General features: G+C 38.5%; 1 protein-coding gene across 1 annotated transcript in view; it reads left to right on the top strand.

Moving 5' to 3' along the window:
• Positions 1–1,546: 1,546 nt before the first annotated feature.
• Positions 1,547–22,191, top strand: part of LOC104538755 (protein CLEC16A-like) — a gene marked incomplete at its 5' end in the record, with an annotated part of 36,163 nt that continues 15,518 nt past the window's right edge. The window contains 8 exons of the mRNA XM_010182072.1: positions 1,547–1,656; positions 2,146–2,190; positions 3,287–3,337; positions 5,516–5,644; positions 9,636–9,756; positions 17,878–18,029; positions 18,750–18,954; positions 20,327–20,494. Coding sequence (XP_010180374.1) covers positions 1,547–1,656; positions 2,146–2,190; positions 3,287–3,337; positions 5,516–5,644; positions 9,636–9,756; positions 17,878–18,029; positions 18,750–18,954; positions 20,327–20,494 — 981 coding nt within the window. The remainder of the gene's footprint in view (positions 1,657–2,145; positions 2,191–3,286; positions 3,338–5,515; positions 5,645–9,635; positions 9,757–17,877; positions 18,030–18,749; positions 18,955–20,326; positions 20,495–22,191) is intronic.

The following is a 22,191-nucleotide window of genomic DNA, read 5'->3' as shown; positions in this document are numbered from 1 at the left end:
TTTATATAAAGCTATCTAACCTCTTGTCTTTGAGGGAAAAGCGTCTGTTTAGCGTGCTCTTCAATGAACAATAAGTAGATGTGTTCTGTAAATACAGCAACCAGGTTTTCCTTCGTTGTTGAGGATGCTCTGGATTTCTGCTGAATAGTTGTTTTTGTACTCAGAGCTATTCAGGGATCTGTTGATGCCTGCTTTCTGTGGTTTTGAATAAACAAAAATGGCAAGATGTACAGTGATTTCTGCTTAATGTAGGATTTCATCCTGAAAATATAGTCTGTGGCACCTTTGCTTGCAAAAGTAATTCCAGTGGAAAAGTAGTCTTGAAAGCTATATGGTACCTTTTGCTTTGAGCAGTCCTTTGTCCCTAGAGGTGATAGCAATTTTCCCCTCGATTTTTTTTTAATTGCAATTTGTGTTTTCAGTTCTGAATGGTTTTGCAGAAAATGTGGGGTTTTTTCCTGACTTCAGCTGTCCTGTGAAATGAGGGATAACAAGGCTCAGTGACCTATTCCACGGGAACATGAGTTTTGTTCAAGCCACAGGCTCTTCTCCCTGCACTTCCCCTCTTAAAACTTCAAATGAGTAGAACTGGCTTTCCCCTGAAACTGAAGCACTATCAAATTCCTGGTTGTCTGTAGAATAAGATCTAATAGCTGTTTGACTCACAGCTCTGATGTGCAGAGTATTAACTTGTTATGCTGATGAGCCAGTCACAGATTAAAAGCACGTTTACATATAAAGAGTTTGTACGTTAAAGAGTGCCAGATGAGGAAATGCATTTATTTAAACAAAAGCACTTCTGCTGAGGGGGAGAAATAATGGGGTTTTATTAATCTTGGTAAATGCTGTGTAGAATATCTCCCTTTCGGAGTACTGACCTTTGTATCTTTTTGTTTCTTGCAGCATAGTGCTAACTTGTAAAATGGCAGATGGGAGCTGGGGACAAACGTGTGTCTCTTGAGTGTATTGTCTTAGTATTGATCACTGAGCTCGGACTGTACATTTCTAATACCACTTTTTTCATTTGAATCCTTCTGAAGCTATAAGCTGAAAATCTCAATGCTTTCTTCCATTCTGAGGTCTTTAGATTCTCACATCCAGGCTGTATCTGAATTCTTTGGCCTTTTTTTAAGGAGAAGCTATGCCTTGTTAGTATGCTATGTACAATACTTTCTTTCATCTTGTAACTGCATCCATGCCAAATCTGTGATTTGTGTAATTTTCGTGTAATTCAACCTGTGCTTCACATTGACAAAGGCATTGTTTTCGGCTTCTTCTCTAATAGTATTAATCTTTATTGCCTTCTTATTGTTCTGCTTTAAATTTTCTTCTGCTTTAAATTACTCTTCCAGTTGCTTGGTCTTCTTTTTAATAGCCATCAGTGCTTGTAAGCTACGCTCACCCTTATCAGATACAGTGTGTATGACAGGAGGAAAGTTTGGTACTTGCAGAGAAGAGTAGAAACATTTAAGAACATTGGGTGATGAATGAGAAGAGCAATACTTAAACTGTAACTATTTTGTATATCGAAATTTTCTTTTCATAGATGGAAAAATCCGTCTGGCAACGTTAGAACTTGGATGCCTGTTGCTGAAGCAGCTTGTGTTTTCTAAAAATGGCAGCATCATAAAAGATGTTCACCTTGCTTGTCTTGAGGTAAGTATTTCTCTCAAGTTACCAGTCAAAACATTACTTGTCTTTGAGTCTTGTGGTACAGTTGAATAAGTTTATTTCACTTCTGACTGCACTAAGCATAAATGTGAAATTTGAACTTGTAGAACATCTTTCCAGTGGTGGCTCTGTGCTGTGAATGTCAAGAATCAATTCCCCATGGTCTGTTCTCAGCCTTGCTATTTAAACTCTAACTTCTCCAGTGGACTTTTGTTTCATTTACTCTCTGAAATGTGTATGTCATCCATCTCAGCAATGTCAAGAAAAGTGCTTCTGAAGCTAACAAGCCCACATAAGATGTATTTTCATAAATGCAAGAATCGTGTTCTATCAGATTCTGTGCTGATGACTACGAGTATAGGGGTGTTAATAGGCAGCCTCTTCTGCATGAGGTTTTGGGTGGGTTTTTTTTAACGTGACTTGAGTAAATGGTGTATTTACTCCCTGAAACACAGTTATTTTTCTCTTTTCTAGGGTGCAAGGGAAGAAAGCGTTCATCTCCTTCGTCGTTTCTATAAGGTATATAGGCAAACTGCTGTAAGAAGAAATCCCTTACATGATGTGGAATTAGAAGCAAGTCTGCAGCCCAGTAGTAATGCCTTTTTGGCATTACTGCTTGTGTCTTACCTGAAATTATGATCTAAAATTTTACTTGATCTTTTTTCTTACTGGAGACCTCTGCAGCTTTTTGACTTTTTTTTTTTTTAATTGTAAACAATAAGAGAAATAAAATTTTTAGACCTAGGCATTAACTTCTGTATAAGAAGCAATAAATCCATTTCAGGTGTCTAAAATCTCTTCCTGTTTTTGTTAGAATTCTCTTGAAGAATGTTTGCTCAGTGTGGCTTACAAAAAATAAGCTGTCCATCCAGCTGCTCTGGCACTGCCTCTCCTCTGTAAGATGGAGGGAGAACTTAAGATGAAAAAATATTGTGGTTGAGATAAAGAAAGACATGGAGATCACTTACCAATTATCATCATGTGCAAAACAGACCCAACTTGGTGAATGTTAATTTGTTGTAAATTAAAATAGATCATGAGAAACAAAGATAAATTAAAACAACTCCTTCCCTCCACCCCTCCTTTTTTCCCAGGCTCAGATTTGCTCCTTCATTCCTGGTTCTTCTGCTTTCTCCCTCTACCAAGTGGTGCAGGGGGGTGGGAAATGTGGGTTTGGGTCAGTTCATCTCTGCTGCTTCTTTGTCCTCATGCTTTTCAGCTGCCCCAGTGTGGGTTCTCTCCTCCATGGAGAGGAAAAAAATCCACTTCAGCATGGGTCCTCCACAGACCACTGTTCCTTCAGGGCATGTCCTCTGTTGCTGCAGTCTGGATATCTGCTCCGCCACGCTCCTCTCCATGGGCAGCACAGGAATGTCTCTGCCTTTATTCAGTGTATTTTCCCAGAGGTGCCGTGGTGTTGCTGAGGGGCTCAGCTGTGTCCTGCAGTGGGGGTGGCTGGAACCAGCTGGAACTGGTTGTGCCTCTCCTCACAGAGGCCCCACAGCCCTCTGCTAGTGCCTGGGCAGGAACACCCAGTACATAATTAGACAACCAAAGAAATGTGGCTCCATAGCCATAAGGATTCATGATCTGTCCGTATCCCTTTTTTCGAAAGGGTGAAGAGATTTTTCTGGATATGTTTGAAGATGAATACCGGAGCATGACAGTAAGTGACACCCCTTCTGCCCTGCCAAATCCTCACATCCAGATGCAACACAGGAGCAAGAACAAGTGCTTATTGTTAACTACTGAGTATGCTGGTATTTTTGTTTCTGGGAGTACAATAACAGTGTGGGTGGATTTTTTTTTTGTCTCTGAGAAGTTTTGTCTACACTTACAGAAATAGTTCATGTGAAATTTCACAGGTCTTAAGTAGAAGCCCATTACTTTCTGAAAGCAAGTATACAAAAATCCTGAATAATAAGACATTGGCTTAATTTCATTGTTGTTATTGTGAAAATCTCTCTACATCTTTCTGAAGTCCAGCAAGGTTTCAGTCTTGAGTGGTGCCAGCAGGGAACAGAGTTTTAGCCAGCAAATACCGTGACCTGTGCCTCACCTAGGAGAGGTACTGCCTGCGCGACCGTAACGGCTGTGGAAGTTGTAGCAGATTACTAAACTTAATCTCAGACACTTCATATTTAACCTATAAAAGCATTTTAAAACTAATTTTTTGTTTCAATTCTTAGTTTAGAAATCAGATAAATAAACCTTGGGTAGCCAGTTACAGCTCTTTTCAGTGGTACAGGGATTTAATGAGCAGCCACTGGTTTTTCTTTTTGAAAGAGCACAATCTACAGTTGGTGTGTTGCAGTAAATCTTTTAATATGGGAAGCATCTTGCACGTGTCTCACCACCCTAGATAATAGAAGAGTTTAGTGAGACTTTTAATCTTTTAGTAGCTAAGTACTGCTGTACTTTTTGTTTGAGAAATGGCGCTGATATTAGCATAGCTTCTATACTGCAAGTTCAGTGTATGTGTAGGTTTTTCTGTTGTATCTCTGAGACTGCTTTTTTTTTTTAATTTACCATAAAAGACAGAGCTACACCCTGGAACTTTGTTTTCCTTAAAGCATATTTATTGGCCTACCTAGCAAATGACTTGCTAGGCAGGCTGATTTAAGTGCTAAATAACACTGATGTTGTCTTGTCAGATGAGTTGTGTAAGTAACATGGAAGCTTCTAGGAAGGCAGAAGTATACTTGCTCTGTCTGAATGACTGAGAAAGAAAGGAAGAAATTGTGTCTTAATTAACGAAAGATGAGAACAAGTTCAGAGAAGCAAGTAAATTGAACACTGTAGTCTTCAGTATTTTTGCTTTCAGCAGTGAGTTTCCTTTTTTAACATTCTTTACCTTTAGGATGTAAAGTGTAGTTTAAACCAGTGTACACTCATGTGAATTGCATCTGAAGTAGTTATTGTTAGAAATTTTAGTTCTCTGCTCTCATTTGTTCTCATTGTCTAGACAGATTTCCGTATCTTTCTACACATTCATTAAACTTGTTAATGCAGTGTTTTAGACACTTAACATTGATAGTTCTGAGATCAGAAAAAATGGCTAAAGACTATTTTTGGGTTTGTATGTGTGCAAGGCAGCAGTTCAAGACTGCACTGTGAATATTCTGGACCTTGTGTTGGTCTGCTGCTTTTATGGTATCTAACCATGGCAAAGTGGCCAGGAATGCTTCCAGTTCTGCTTGCCTTTTCTGGAACACCCACATGACTGCATTTTTGTTCTATGAAGAATACTGTAAAAGCTGTGGGAAGGGCTTTTACATGTTTTAGCCATGCCAGCTGGCTTTCTGGCAAAAAGAAGCTCATGTCTCCAGTGCATGTGTATATAACAGAACTTGAGAGAGATTGTCCGAAGATACAGAAGGATAGATATTTCAGACATCATTTATTGATGAAAATAAGCACCCATGTAAGGGAGAGACACTGTTAGTGGCGAGATTGAAGGCAATTGTCTAGTGGGGAAGTTATGGCGTTATCGGAGACTAGAGAAAAAGATACGGGAATTTTTTTCTTGTGATGGAAATAATTGCAGTTTTGTGTCAAAACTTAAAATTAGACTTGGCAGACTCATGAAATATCTTTTTCTTCTGCAATCTTTCAGAGGTTTTTTTCAGTACAGAAACTTGAACACTGTGTTAGGGAACAATGTGCAAATGTAAAATAGCGATTGCATGTAAGAAGCTTAAAGTAAGATGGATGGTATAAAAAAATCTTCAGAGCTCTCTAACGATTTCTTCCTGTTAAAATGTGCAACCATGAGTTGTATTTGAAAATAATATGCAAATGCTTATTGTTCTATATAGTAATCAATGTTAAAATATTTGTATAGATGAAACCCATGAATGTCGAGTACTTGATGATGGATGCCTCGATCTTGTTGCCTCCAACGGGGACACCACTGACTGGTATTGACTTTGTGAAAAGATTGCCTTGTGGAGATGTGGAAAGAACACGAAGAGTAAGGAAGGGGTTTTTTTTCTTACATTTGTTCATTATATGATGCCAAGGGCTTTGAACAATTCTAGAAATACAAATATTTTTCCTTGAAAGCTGCCTGATAGGAAGCTTAAGCCATAAAATCATAAAGACTTGATGAAGGCAAACCTGTGTGTAGAGTATATAATATTTACCTGTCCCAGTGGAGAAACCTTTTCTTTACGATTTCTTGTGTCTAGTCTATTCAATATGTTCTTGCACTAGGGTTTTAATTTTTTTAGACTGTGGAGACATCTACATAAAAAGGCATTTGATGACACTTATTAACATACTGCCTTTTCCTTTCATGATCTGATATCTCCGTCTATCTTTCATCATATTCCTAAAGTAAGAATCTCTGGAACGCTTCATATTGCTGGTGTTTCTAGAAACAGGAAAAAAAATTTCTACTCAGGAGTATGCATCTTGTTGAAGTAATTAATGATAGAGATCTTGAGAGTATCTGTTTTTCTGACCGACACAGTCTGTAGAGGATACTGACCGGAATAACATAATCATTATCGGCATTCTTGGGATAATCAGTTCCTGGTCCCTATCTGGATGTGTCCTATAAGCTTTGCAGTGTCAGTAAGTCTTAAAGATATATTACCACAAGAGATTATTATTTGAGAAGTGCTGTTCTTTGGGTAGCTTTTCCTCTATGTAAGTATATTCAAGTCTCTTGAAGAAAAACTGTATTTCCAGGAATCTTCTGAAAACTTTTGTTTACATGACTTATTATAAACCACGCGACTTTTGTTATCACGGCAAGCTAAGTCTGATAAAGTGCAGTGAATTATCTTGAAAAAAGATTGTTCTTAGAAAGCAAAAATGGTTCCTAGAATTCTCTCTGAGGCATTTAACAGAATAAAACTTAGAAGTGTATGTTAATGGAAACTGACTGCTCAATGGCTTTTCATGTGCTAAATAAGGAATAGCTTAACCTCTCTTGGTAGAAATTAAAGAATCAGTATAAATATTCCTGTAAGTTCTTTGGGATGGAGGGGTCTTTCTCATTAGCAAGAACTCTCAGAATGTTTCCTTGTTGATCCTCCTTCCTCTGATCGCATGGCTCTGTGAGCTTTGGAATCTGTTGGAGCTCCTGTGCTACTTCCTTGTAGCTGGGCTGCCTCTCTTAGACTGAATTGCCATGCCAGTGTGCTGACCTTCAGGTGTATCTTATGGTATTGCTGCCGCCACTTAAGCTGCTCGAGGTGGTTTTTGCTGACAGTTTCTGATGGGTACTGATTCAATTCTGAGCATGGCGTGATTCTAAAAAGTTCTCAAGTTCTCTAGCAAGTGAAGAAGTCTCGCACTTTATGTCATGAGTTCTTAGCGGTTGGAGATCAGATCTTTCTAAGGTTCTCACTTCTTTTGCTCTAGAAAGTCCCTCTAAGTGGCAATTCTTTTCCTCTTAACTTTAGGAGGAACTGAAATCTGATCAGAAATCTGATCTCTCTTGAGTTATCAAAGGCACATCTCCAAAATCCAGACTGCAAACCCTTCTGAATTAAAATGTTTAAGTGACCAGAACTTGTTAGGCTGCTCTCTGAAATCAGCTACTGCCGCTTGATCAAGCCTTCTGCCCTGAGCCAGATGCTCTTTTGTCTTCTTAACAGTCCAGTTACTGCTTGTTGGTCGTATCTCTTCCTTTTGATTTCTATACTCCTAAAGGTGGTACCACTTACCAGCCATCTAGAATAATGCAGGCTCATTTGGGTGCTTATTTGGGAAGTAATAGTATGGGTCTTGAACTCTGCACCTTGGAGTACATAGAAAGCAAAGACTTTGAGAGAATGTTTTGAACTACCTGTGAGAATGCTAATTCATGTGAGTGTAGTAAGATACTGGTAGGTTTCCCTCCATTGTGCCATTTCTTTGCACATGGTATGTGTATATAAATGAAGGAATCACCACAAAGTATACTTCATCATAGTGTGTAGTTCTTTAATGTAAATAACAACTTGTATTTGTTCCTACCTAACGTTCTGTGATTCTGTAATACAGAAGTCAGCTGAAAAAGAAAATTTAGGCCACTGAACTGCTCTGCTGTTTTATTGTGGTCTAATAAAATGTTATAGGAAGTCACAGATCTTTACAAATCTTGCCTTTGGGTTTACGTTGATGTTGCTAGCAAACTGAGGTCTCTCAGTATTGTAGGAAGCACAGTGTAGTCACCTTTGCATCTGTTGTTGATTTTGTTTTTTCCTTGCAAAAGTTGAAGCTCTGATTTTCTTACCTAGTCCTGTAGATTATTCTGCAGTAAATGTGGTTACATGTTTGTAGATGAGTGATACTAGTTTTATAGCGAATGTATGTGAGAAAAAATAATGCTCTGTCTAGGAGGGGGAAATTAATGAAAGTAGGCTGAGTGATGGCTGCACTCTGGATTAAAAAAACCAAACCCATTGGGTTTGACTCTTGGGCTATCAAAATCCAAGGATGTTGCTGTTCTGGATTGAATTTGAAACTTTAAAATCCAATACCATTTATTCTTCTTGAAGTGTCTGGTAGTAAAACTGCTTTTTAGAAATCCTATTTAATTTCTGTAAATCCACAATACATTAGGATCATGGAATTGTTAGAGTTGGAAGGGACCTTAAAGATCATCTTGGTCCAACTCCCCTGCCATGGGCAAGGACACCTCCCATTAGACCAGACTGCATTTATGAGAATTCATGAGAATTCAGTCTGCCTAAATGGGAGCGATCATCTCCCATTATAAAAGTAACTCTGCTCTTATTCATAAGGAAGTGCTAATATAAGACGTACCATTGACATTCTTTGCTCCCAATAACCATGCTGTCCTATGAGATGTCAACAGCACACCACTTTCATGTGCTTTGGTGTCAGTTCATGGGAGCCCCAGATACCTGACTTCCTTCTCTTCATTCCTGTTCCGCCAGAAGTTTCTGAAAACACCGCCAGGATGGGCGCTGGCCAAGCACTCCCATTTCTGGTTCACAAGAGCCACACTTCTGTTCACTTAGAAAACAGAGGAATGAGGGGTTTTGCCTTAAAGCAGTTTAGGTTTGTTTCTCCTAATACTTTCTGCAATCTGGAAGTTCCTGGGCACTGCAGCTGTTCCATGAATTCAGTGTTTTTACTGTAGCGCAGCAGTTAATTTACAGTATGCCACAGAATTACTACGTAGGAAACTGTGTTAAAAAACAAAACACTGGATGTGATAAAAAATGATTTTTCATTTGCTGTACTGAAAATAGTTCTTGTACTGGAAGAGGGTTATAAATGGTGCCTTTCAAGTGTGGCTTATAAAGTGATGGTTGATCTTTGGCACTTTATCTAGACTTTGCATACCATATGTCATTAATTTCTAACTCAAAACAAGGATATTTTCACGGAGTAGCTGTTGAAAGTTGGTTGGAACTGGTGCAGCTTTCAGAATGTTTTGCCCTGATATAGTCCTTCTGAGAATGGAGATTAACTTCTCAGAGAATGCTGCATTGCACATGGTTCATTTTGATGAACACAGCAAATTAAATCTCAGAAATCCCCCGTTTTCTCTCAAACTTGTAGACATCTCAGCTAGACTCAGACAGAAGAGTTATTACTGTTTTTAGCTCAAAATGTGAGAGTCTCTGAAGGTTGGTTGTGGTGTTGTCTGTAGCGTACAGGTATTTTAAATACAATCAGTCTGTAAAAATGATTAAAAAAGAAATCCAAGATTGTTGGTTTTGCTTAAACAGCTCCTGTAACCAATTTGTGTAAGTGTGCCAGTGGGATAAAAGCTCTGCTGCTTTTACTTCACTGAAAATAAATAGCATGTTTCATCTTCTTCTGTAGCCTCTTTCTAACTAACTGAAATTACATTCTACTTTCTCAATTTAAAAAGTAGATACACTGCATGACGGCAAACTCAGGGGTTGTAAAAGCAAGTGTACATTTGTAAGATTCTGTTAAAATACGCAGTACTGAGTGCAACACGTTTTAATGTTTTGTTTTAATATCTCAAGTCAATCAGAGTTTTCTTCATGCTCCGTTCACTATCACTGCACTTGCAAGGGGAGCCAGAAACTCAGTTACCACTCACAAGAGAGGAAGATCTGATAAAGACAGATGATGTTCTTGACTTGAGTAAGTAGTCCCTCCATTTCCCAGTCTATTCATAGAAAAATTACTGGTGGGTTCTTTTTTTTTCTGCTTGTGCTTTTTTGTTTTAAGTTAAACACCCCAAATAGTTAGCTTGTTTGTGTAAGTGACAGCCGAGTATGATGGCTTAAAGTTTATCTGCTCTTGGATTTGGAACACTTCTGGTGATTTGTCTTTGTGGGGTTGTTTGTTTGTTTGTTTTTTGTTTGTAAAGATACTGTTAATAAATGTTCAAGGGTTTAAATATTAGCTCAAAAAGGATTTGGAGTCCTTCATCTGGTTTCCTGGTATGTTAGTTTTCTAAATGAATTCCTCCTAGGATGATCCTGCTTTCTCTTACTCAGAATGCACTTAAACCATTCATGAACTTCAAGCCAGTGGCAATAATTAATCCAACAGCTTCACTATGCTGTTCTGCTGATACTGGGGTTTGGTTGTCATCGTGCCCCCCGCTGCCCTGGATTTTTCACATCCCTTCTGTCGTTTTAAAGTTGGCATATGGAAGCTTATACTCCTATAGTTGAACAGGATGCTGAGGTGTTCCCAAGGGAAGTCAGCCTGTAATGTCCAGAATAACCTTGTGCTATTAAGTAGTACTTACTGTGAAGGCAAAGTACCTTCTTTCTGCAGTACCACAGGTTACTACTGCACTCTCCATACTGAAGAAACAAAAGTTGGATGGAATAGGATATGTAGTATGGTATTTGTCTGTAAATTCAATATACCTGTCTTCATTTAATGTCAAAATATACATCTCTAGATGACCTTAGGTGTTACTAAGCAGTGCAGCTTCTAAAGTAGCTCTGGCCTACATTGTAACGCTGTAGCTTCTCTGTCTCCAGCAGTGTCATCCCTGGAGAAGCACTAACTTGTCATGCTTTATGTTAATCTTACTACAGAAGATTTAAAATGTGTAGAGAAGTGTGCTTTTAGGCTAGAACTGACAAAACGTGCATGATAATATATAAATGCTGTTAATTCTGTTTCTTGTAATCAAGACCTAGAAGAATTTGACGTTGGTGTTAGTTGGTAAGTAGTTAACTTTTGTTCAGGCAGTTGTCTTACTAAGAACTTGCAGGGACCATTAGAGAGCATGTGACTGCTAAAACGGAGTGTATGTGTTTGCTAGGGCTTGAATTTTTGAGGATTATTGTCCTTACAAAAGAAGCAAAAACATAGTTGATGTTTCAGATGTTAATTTTTTTATTATATTTAAGTGCTTGTCGATCTTACCCCAGCTAAAGAAAACAGTTGTCCTTAGTTGCCTTATTAGGTGTTACGGGATTATGTCTGGTATCTTAGAGACCTTTTAGTGCATCAAGTCCATTAAGAATGTTCATTATCTGAGTGAAGGGAAAACAATGAAATCAAGCTAGCTAAGCAAAAGTTTTGTGCTGTCACAGCTACCATCCAGTGACTTAGTGGGTGAAATCCAGATTAAACCTTAACTAAGTAATATTTCAAAATTATTATTTAAAATTTTGTTTAGAAAAGGTATTTGGCTGCAATACTGAAAATGTCGAAGTTCAAGCCCTGCAGCTTAGAGCAGTGAAAGGTTTTGAGAATAAACTCATTTATCTTTAAATATGGAAAGAATGCTGTCAAAGCAGTTAACTGTAATGTAAAGGCTGTAGGACCAGGACAGGCTTTCACTAAGGCTACAACAGATGAGAAGATATCAAGATGTCAATTCAGTGTTTGCATTTTTGTAGCTACGTGGCCGATGCTGTGGAAGGCTGACACTTGAGTCATGGCAGTTCCCACTTGTTGAATTTCTGTATTATTTAAAAGATTTAAGAGAATACACAGGGAAAATACTTACTAAAATGTGTTCTTCAGTAGTTGTTCTTACTGGTATAGTTTTAGTTTGATGAATTAAGCAGAGTGAGCTTAATGCAAACTCACCATTTTTGGTCTTTCCCAAAAAGCTTTCCCAAAGAGAATGAACAGTGCAGGTTGTTGTTAATTCCATTACACAGTTACTGGTTCATGGTTTAGTTACTGTTGCCTTGCCAAAGGATTAGTAATACAGACCTCGCTCAGTTTCCTGTTTCAAGTGAGTTAGGTATTTATTGTAATGTTGGCTTTTTTTCAGAGGGTGAGATGAAATAATGAGTCAGCTTCTACTGAAAGAAAGTGTTTTTCCTAAATTCACTGGAAATGTGATTATGAAGTAGTTGTTAGTTTTTTAAGAACGTACTGACCAGAAGGTAGATCTGATTGAAATCGTTTTTCCAAATGTTATTTGTTCTTTTTCCTCACCCCCTTTTGCTTATTTGTCGGCCTGGAGAAACACTGGTCACCCATTACAAATTCTGATGGACTGCACCAGAGGAGTTGCACAATCCACTGCTGATGTCTCTTTATTTATGACTTTGCATTTCTGAAGCAGTTGCTTTTGCACTGAATGCAAGGTGTCCTTTTCTTGGAACACATAGTTTAGACTGCAGATTATTAATTCTTCACTCTGTTATGTATAACTTTCTGTTATTTTTAGTACATGTCCATAATGCCAAATTAAACTGCTAAAATAGTGGTCCATGCTCTGTGTTTAATGGTGTCCAAGGTTGTTTCCTTTTTCCAGTGTGGAATGCTGGATATAAATGGATAAAAGGGTCTATAGATGGAAAAGATGTTTAAAAAAAAACAACAAACCCAAAACCCAACAAACAAAAATTATCTGCTTCAATTGGAATAATTTGTTCTAAACCCTAATGTAATGCCTACTGTAAAAAGGTTTTTTTGAGAGCTTGTATTAAATTAAAATTGTACTGTCAATTTTAAAACATCGCCCTTTTAGATTTAAACTTAATTTGTTGCTTTAAGGCATATTAGAGTTCTTAACTGTACAGTCGTCAACTTAAAATTCAAATTTATACTGACCAACATGAACTAAGGCAGCAATGGTACTAAACCACTTGTCAGGTGGTACTTAGCATAAACTTAAGTTTAAAACCAAAAAAATCAAAGTTAAAAGAACATTTTTTGGGATAGGAAGATTAGAATTCTCCTCTGAGTCTGAGAAGGTAAATAGCAGTATCCCAAATAATGCTGGGAATGACTGAATATTTATTTAGCTTTGATTCACTTAAAGGACTTGAGGTGCTTTGCCTTTCAGTGACTGCTTCCCTGTGCTGTTCCACTTTCTCAGTGGAAGGCAGCAGAGATGCCCACATGACTGTAGCACATCCCAGGAGAGAACTGAAGTAGTTTCATAGGAATTAAGTTACTTTAGTCTTAAAATATTGCCTGATAGTCTTCCCAACGCCTTTGCGAAGTTGTACTTTCCCAGTGCTGCTCTTTAGAAGAGCTCATGGGTTTCTTGCTATGACTTCTAGCTTGTTTGTCTTAAAAAAAAACAAAAACAAAAAACTGCAGACTATTCTACAATTAATATTTTATTGCTGTCATAATTGTAATAGTGACAAAGTAGAATTCTTAACTGCGGTGTTTATCACCTGGAGTGTTAGGAAAGCATTGAAGAGGTCTCTCAGCTGCAGTATAAAAGCAGAAAGACTCAAAAATGGAGTGGTGGTTAGAAATGAAATCTCCTCCTAGACAAGGATCTGCTAGGCTATACTCACTTTAATTTTTTCATAATACAGTTTGAATTAAGCATGTTGCCATATGCTGCTAGCTCTTTGATTACAAACCAGGAACTCACTGAAAATAGAAGTGATGGTTTATTACACACGTGCACTTTGGGACAGCAGATCCATCCTTCTTTGGAGGAGAAAACCAAATTCTTTAGGACTTCAGCAGCTGAGTTTATCTTTACAGAAGAAACCTCTCAGCTGCTTGTCTTGGAAGGGGGCTCACTCAAAACAAGACAATGTGTTACATGTTCCTGTTGCTCATTGTGTGGTAGTGTGGTAGAATGTTCGTTTGAAAAGAGGATTGATTTTTTTCCCCCCAGATAATCTGTTTTAGAAATTTAATAGTTAAGTTGTGCTGATTTTTTTTTTTTTTAAATTGAGATTTTTTTAATTAAAAATTAAGATCACTGCTTTTGTTTTTTTAACTAGTTGTTAACTACTAAACGTTTTCGGTAGGACGTGAATCAAAAGACAAGAGGATTGATACAGGACTTTCAAAATGTCTGAACACACAAATAGATGTGTATGTATTGTGTATTGTGTGGACAGATGGGAAGCTGTTACAGGTTACATCAGAGTTAAGCATGAACCTTTTTGCAGAGCTGTTTTGGTAGCTCCAGATACCCCTGAGATACTGTTTAGTAAACATCTAGTGCAGCTAATAGACTTTCTAAACCGAATTGCAGTAAGTGTTGCACACTTGAGGAGTATTACAGTTTTATCTCTTCCTTATGTGTGCTGCTGTGACCTATTTAAGTTTAAATACAGAGTATCCACATAATGATTGCAGTTTTGTGCCTTAGTGTATTCACTGTTTTCTCACCTTTTCAGAGAAGGTCTTAGTCCTTGTTTTGGGACCGCAATATGTAATTACAGCCGTAGATTTTTTCCAGGGATGATGCTTTCCATACTCGCCAGCATTTAGTAGTAACCAGTTCTTTTTCCGCAGCTGGCAGTTGCAGAAGTTCAGTTAAACACACTGCTTACCCCACTGTCAGAGAAAACAGCCTCCATCTGAAGAGGGACTGAGTCAGGCTGGGATGTCAGAATTTTGAGCAGCGTTCTAGCCTATTTCCAAAAATTGAAATAAACTGGGAAAAGGCTGTAAAAAGCCCTTCCTGTTGAGTTTGCTCATGTACTGTCTTTGAACAATCGGTGCCTGGTGTGGAGTTTTGTGTGTTGGCTTCAAGAGACTTTCCTGGTTAACTAGAAAGGTGTACACTTTTATTTCATCTCAAAATCACGTTGACAGGTGTTAGACCTGTTCCAAAGAAGTGGTACTGTTATGTGTGTCCACAAAACATGATCATGTTTCACGTGTTTTCCTGGGAGGGGCTTTTCTTTTCAGTAAATTGCTAAAATGCTGTGTAGCACAGACACAGAGATTTGGATCTGGTCCTCACAGCAGACAGATGCTATCTGGTTTTAACAAGTCACCTGCTGAGAGCCCAAGATTATGGGGCTGGTGTCTGTTTTTTCCCTTTCCTGACCAAGAGATGATATGTGAGCTGAGTTTCTGACTTTCTACTGGACAAGAGAGATGGCAGACATAGAGAGAAAGTAATTCTGAGCCTCTCTGAAAGAGGGATGTTTACTGTGAAGAGTAAACAAAGTCATTTTAAACTGCTCAACATGGTCAACCATTGGTTGTCGAAAACATTTTGAATAGAGTGCACAGAGTTGTTTCAAAGGACTTATATGAAATTTGAAATGGCTTTGTAAACTCTGAATATATTTGGGGAATATGTTGTAGTCCTGTCAGGGATCATATGGTTCTCTATAAACTCATTTAATCAAAGTGCAGAACTTTAATCCTGAAGCTCTTTGCAGTGAATGACTGCCACAGTAAGGGGTAAAGTGGAATATTGTCCCAGATGGGCTACGTGCTGTTTGTCTGTAAAGCAGGAGGTGTCTGCAGCCCAGTGCTCACCTTAGACTGCCAGTGATGCACACCAAGTGCTACAAGTTTTCTGTGAGAGCCTTTAATGTCTGCAGGTGATTTCTAGAATTGTGATGACTGTAAATTATAAAGCCATTAAAGATCAAGTCCTGGGACAGGCCAGGTAAATTTAGACCATCTGCTGAAGTAGCTGTTGTATTTGTGAACGCTTCATGTAATACAGTCTTTCCAGGCAAATAGTTGCCTGTGTTTATGCAGTATTTCCATCTAATTTAAATATTCTTTACTGCAAGGAACTGTAGTCTTTGAACTTTCCTTCCTAGGCTGTTATTTCCTAAAGGTTGTTTATTTTCTTGGAGAAAGCCCAGAGAAATCTTGGATCCATGTCTTGGAAGTGTAGTATCCGAACTGGTTACAAGCTTTGTTTTGCATGAGGAAAAATGAAGCGTTGCTGTTCATCTCAGAAATGACACACTATTTTGCAGCAGTGTCACCTCAGTGAGCCATTTACTCTGTGGTTCCCTTTAATCCTCAGCTCAAGTTTCAATAGTACTCAAGTTTACTGGGCTTGAAGTTCTTTCATCTAACTGTGGTTGGGTGTCTGTAACTGTTTCATAGCGTAGCTCAGGCCAGTTCACTGGAAATGTGTTTAACCACACTTTCTCTTCTGTTTTTGACATGAAGGATGACTGTAGCTTAGGACTCTGCAGCTGTAAACTAGAAACAGTCATGGAAATGAGGTACATTCAGTTGTGTAAATTTAACAGATGCCTGCAACATTTGCCTACTAAAGGAGTAACTTTCCTTTCTGTTCCTTGATAAACTTTCACAGTAATGCTTTACTTTAAGTTTTGTCAGATCTAAAAACTGAAAGCTTTCTGCTCTGGAAAACAACTGTAAACCCATCCTTGGTTAGTTGTACCAACTGTTGGAAAATTCATTCCTTCTCAGCTAATGTTCACAGGGATTTTCTTGTTTTATTCTGTTTCTATGGCTTGGAAAACAAACATTGCATCTATCCTGTGAGTTATGTATGACTTCCTTGAAGCTAGTTCTGTTTGACCCTAAGAGTATTCTTAGAAAAACAGAAGTTCTCGGTTAGAAAGTTCGTTCTGTGAAGGAACAGACACCAGTTGTGTGGTTTCATCAGACAATTATTTTTACCATGGAACTTCTGCCATTTGTAGCTTTTGTCTGTTAGACTTGGCCCTGTGTTAAATTTCTTATCCATTTCACAGAATCCCAGAATGTCAGGAGTTGGAAGGGACCTGGAAAGCTCCCCCAGTGCAACCCCTGCCAGAGCAGGATCACCAGAGCAGTCACACAGGAACACGGCCAGGGCTTTGGGTGTCTGCAGAGAAGAAGACTCCACAACCTCTCTGGGCAGCCTGGGCCATGCTCTGGCACCCTCACACTGACAAAGTTTGTCCTCATGTTCAGCTTGAACCTCCTGTGCTCCAGCTTGGGACCATTGCCCCTTGTCCTGGCACTGGACATCCCAAGGGTTCTGTTGGCTAAACGTTGCCTCCATTGCCATTTTAGATGTCATGATTTTCTGCCTGGTGTCTCAGATTCTTCCCTAAAAAGGACTGTCTCCCATAAGCTCTTATTTGCCAGTCCTGTATGGATTTTTTGAGGCTCCTAGGGCACATGGAAAGTAATGGCAATCAATCCTTACCTAACTGAATCGCATCTTGTACGTATTGCAGAAAAGGGCCAGTGTTGTATTTACTGATTAAGCTTGTTTTGTCCAATTTCAGAAGCTCACACTAAATTCATACTGGATTAGCGTTAATGATCCTCTTTTAATTGTGTATGGGTTCCACATTTCCTACCACCCAATGGATTTTGAGTGGTAAAGGGTAATTGGTGCAATCATAAGAATGTCCTCTTATGGACAGGAAGGGACCTCTTGGCTGCGGAGTGCAGGGGTTTTGGGGGGAAGAGGTTGATTTTTTTTGCGTTTCTTTTGGTTTTTTGAAACTTGAAAACCTTTGGTGGTAGAAATTCCACCTTTCTGGGTAACCTGTGGTGCTGTCTTGTGCCAGTGACAAAAGAATTTCTCCCACCTCCAAGCTATAAGCTATGGATGTTGTCCCTAGTTGTATGGCCTGCCACTGTGAAGAGCTGCATGCTTCCACCTGTAGCTTATGTCTGTCCCATAGATGTTTCTAGTAGGAAATACGGTGGTTTAAGTTTTACTGTTTTGTATAACCTGCAACCTTGTTCCTATCCATTTAGGTAACTGTTCTAGTTTTATTTTTAGGGTTTAGCCTAAGTTTATAATGAGGTAGAGGCCTGCAGGTAGAGGCCTGCAGTGGTGTAGAACTGTGTCCGTGGTATTTCAACAAGACTTTTTTCCATTTAGTAAGAGAAATCAACATTGTTGCAATTTTACCCCTGAAATGAAGTGACCTTTTATACTAAAAGGTGATGAAGGTGGTGAGAGAAAGCAAGGTGCATATACTACACATCTTATACATAACTTTAAACCTGTGTTGTAAAGATGTTTGCATTTTTATGTATTAACATTTTGTGTCACATAAAACAACCCAAACCCAGAATCCTTGAGTTCAGTAGCTGTGTAACCTTTTTCCTCTCTTCCTTCAGATAACAGTGATCTGATTGCTTGTACAGTCATTACAAAGGATGGGGGTCAAGTCCAAAGATTCCTGGCTGTGGATATTTACCAGATGAGTTTGGTTGAGCCAGATATTGCCAGACTTGGATGGGGAGTAGTTAAGTTTGCTGGCCTTTTGCAGGTAAGAGAAGTTTTAATCTGGGTGGTTACTTTTTCTCAGTTGAAAAATCTAAATTTATTATCAATACATAGTAATACCAATATTAGCCTTATCTATTTAAGCTCTTGTTTCTTCTGTTAATAGTCTTTTTTCTAGTTCACATCTTTTAAACCGTTCAGTATTTCTTGCTTCCTGAAGTTTACACAGCTAACTAGAGACATACTTGAAAATGAGGTAACTTCCCAAATATGTCTTGGAGTGTGTTCGTTTGAATACTGAAATTGTGTACAATTAGGACCGAGTCCCAGACACATTCCTGAAGTGGCACAGTAATGAACTCTTCTAGAGTTCTGATCGTCCTGCACGGGTAGGGAAGGTGACACGTTGTGCCTTCAAAGTGAACTGTGCTTATCAGATTAATAGGAAAAGCTTTAAGAAGTTTCTCTCATTTATGTCTCTTTCTTGCCTTAGCCAGCACTCTTTGTATTTTCTGAAGATGTGATATGCTCAAATAGCTTGGTTGACTTTTAAGCTGAGCTAATCTGTGAGTGCTCATTTCTGAGGAACTAAATCCAAGGTTGTACAAGTTGTGTAGTCCTTTTTTTTTTTTTCTTTTTTCTTAACACAGAAGCTGGAGCTTTAATGAAGCATTCATAGGGTTTCCTTTTAATGTTGATATTTAATCTATAGTTTATAAATGCTTACTTTTTCATCAACCACTTGTGTTCTGTTTCTTTTTAGGATATGCAGGTGACAGGAGTAGAGGATGACAGTAGAGCTCTGAACATAATAATTCATAAGCCTGCCTCAAGTCCTCATTCGAAGCCCTTCCCTATCCTTCAAGCTACATTTATTTTTTCTGATCACATTCGCTGCATTATTGCAAAGCAACGTCTTGCAAAAGGCCGTATCCAGGCTCGGCGTATGAAAATGCAGAGAATAGCAGGTAAGTGGTTATTTTGAAATGATTCTGAGAAACAAGACTCATATGTCATAGCAAGTTGCCCTGTAACGTTAAGGACGTGTCTAAGAAGTGGTATGCTACAGAAAACTGTAAACCAGTGTCTGCATTCCAAGCAGTGGATTTTATTGGAATGTTTTCATATTTGATGATAGACACATCAAAGAAAGGGTGTAAAAGAAGGATTCCCGTCTTGTTACCACTACCTGGCAGTCATTTCACAAAACTCAGCATTTCAACTGTGATTCGAAATTCAAATGCCCTACTTAGAAAGCAGTTTTCTACTGCCTTAGGAGTAAATTTGAGCTCAGCTTGCCTGAGTCCTGAATTGGATGGTGTCCTGGTGGTGATGATAATGCTTCATCTTAGGAGTGGTGATCATGAGCAATCCAAAATGTTAAGTGAGTAGGCAGCTTGATTTCTATGTTTAAAGGAAATGCATGCAAAGTGGTAAAGGAAAGAGTTAATATGAGAGTGCAAATAGCAAAGAGTGATTAAAGTATTACTTGAGTATTAAGTGAGCAAAGAATAAACTGGAGCTTACCAGTTAACAGTGAATTGATGAGTATAGAAAAGGAAACTCTGAAATAGAGGAAAGCCAATAGGCAGGCAAATGACAAAGGACACCAGCTATCTCAGTTATGTCCAGACTATCTCATTATTGTCCAAGAGCAATAAGGAACTAATCACTTCTGAAAAACAAGGTCATAGCTGGTATTAAAATTGAGTTGTCCATAGAATTATAATGATTATAGATGGTGTAAGATTTAATGTCTTATGGTTCTGTAGGAAGCTAAGTAAAGAGTTTTGTGCTTTGAGTTTACAACATAGATAGGTCGTACTTCTGTGGCTTGCTTCCTATTAAAAAATCTAAAGCAAGTCTTAGTTTAATGTAGGTCTAATTTGATGTTAAAATTTCATGTTGAACGGTAACGTTTTTGCCAGTTGTAAGCAGATTGTATCTTTAAATGGCTTTCTGCAGTGTTCAGTTTTAAGCAATGAGTGACTTTGTGCAGGTAAAACCAGAAGATTATAATTTTTTTAAAAATAACTCCTATGGCTTGTTTAATGCAAGGAGATTACTGCGATCCTTTGTTCTTTCTCCTCCACTGTATTCTGAGGCTTTCTTAGTGTGAATGTGGTGTGGACAGCAATGGTAGAAAAGGTTGCCAGAAATGTCGTGTCTCTTCTTTTCCAATGCAATTGCAGCCATAATTAAGACGTAAATGCAGGCAAGTTATGTTAAACAACCCGGTTTAATCTTAAGATCCTGAGCAAACTGTCAGCTTTATTTTCACCTTCTCTTTCTCTGATGTATTTTTGAGTAACAAAAATTATCAATTGTGATTAAACATAGCTCTCCTGGATCTTCCTGTTCAGCCTTCAAATGAAGTTATGGGTTTTGGACACAGCTCTGCAGCTACAGCCCAGCACCTTCCATTTAGATTTTATGATCAGTCACGGCGTGGTAGCAGCGATCCTACGGTGCAGCGCTCTGTTTTTGCGTCTGTTGACAAAGTTCCGGGTAAGATTGGTGTTCGTTATCAAGCTATTCTTGCTTTGTGGTTTGTGTTTGCCAAAGCTGAAGCATAACTTGTATAAACAATGAAAAGCTTACCTGTCATACATTTCTGAACACACAACTTCAGGATGAGGCTTGTGGAAAAATTCACTTCTAGAAAAACAAGTAGTGCCTGGGTGTGTATTCTGGGTATGTTGTGAGCAATACATCCATGGCAGTTTCTCCAAATATGCTGGAAGTGTCTTAATACTTTGCCTTCCTTTACAGATTGAGTTCGTTTAAATCGTGTTTTGCATACTAAGTATTTATGCAGCACATCCGACAGTTGTGCTTATTTCCTCCTTTAAGGAGAAAGCCTGGCTCCTTCCTCCTGACCCTCGCCCTTTCCAAATTGATCCCCATGAATGAGGGCACCCCTCAGTCTCCTCTGCTCCAAGCTCAAGAGCCCCAGCTCCCTCAGCTGCTCCTCATAAGGGAGATGCTCCACTCCCTCCAGCATCTTTGTGGCTCTGCACTGGACTCTTTCAAGCAATTCCCTGGAGTAGGAGAGGATGAGAGCTGTTACAGCTTCAAACTACATTTTGTGCAGGTGAAAGGTGACAAGGATATAACAGACCATGCTTGGGAACATCCCCATTAATATTCTTTATAGGAAGTATGGGTTTTGCAATTGCAGTGAGATCCTGTAATCATCGCAGATGATTGGCCTGATAAACTGGGCAGTTCCTTATGAGAGAAGAGCAGAAGCAAAATCCTTCACTCGATCAATTTTGTCATCGTCAAGTCATGACTATGAATATACCTCAGGGTCTATTTCAGGTTAATGGCCTTTGTCAGAACCTTGGAGCATTTTAGGGATAGTTTAGGTGGCTGGGCTGTTCACCGTCCTACGTATTAGCTGTATATGAGTGTCCATTTGTTTTCAAAGAAACGAGCAGGTTTGGTAGGTGTCCTGTGAACATAGGTCTTATATTGAAATTAAATAACCAGTTCCTCTTCACGCAAACTCAAATATTAGTTTCAAATACAAGCTGTATACAGAGATTTATCTGCTCAGTGTGCCTTAAGGGAAATCTTAATGATTTCCTGCAAAACATACACATAAATATTTTAAGAAGTGTGGTCACTTTCCTACTGAGAAAATTTATTTTGGAAGGCAAAAGGAATCAATAGATCTTTCTTACTATTTACTCCACTGTTAATACCTTAGTATATGATGCTGATAATAAGGTTTAGGGAAGGCAAAAGTTGGAAAAAACCTTCTTGTTGATACTAGCTATTGCAAGCAAAGTATAGCTGTCTTAGTTTTAAAATCAAAAGAAAAAAAAAGGCCTTTTATAACTTTGTAACTAACTGTAAAAAAACTAACTGTAACTAACTGTAAAAAGAAGTTTGCATCACTTCGTGGGAATAGGAAAACTTTAAACTAAGCCTGAGAATTGATTAAGCAGTGTTTGAGATTCTTCAGATTTATGTGGAATTTATTTTTTAGCACTGTCAAATATTATTCACTCTGAAAGCGTATTATATACTGCGAAAATGATGTGCCCTTCCTTAGCAGGTCACCGCAGGTGGGCATAAAATCATAGATTGTATATTTTTGATGAGTAATACGAATGCATTCTTTTGTAATTTAATTGCCTTCTTTGTCCACAGTAAGAAAACAGATCCTTTAGATCAAAGTACTAATGAGGGGCTTG

The sequence above is a fragment of the Mesitornis unicolor genome, unplaced genomic scaffold (genome assembly GCF_000695765.1).
Source record: "Mesitornis unicolor isolate BGI_N332 unplaced genomic scaffold, ASM69576v1 scaffold32353, whole genome shotgun sequence".
Classification (NCBI taxonomy): Eukaryota; Metazoa; Chordata; class Aves; order Mesitornithiformes; family Mesitornithidae; genus Mesitornis; species Mesitornis unicolor.
This window is presented reverse-complemented; position numbering and strand designations above follow the sequence as displayed.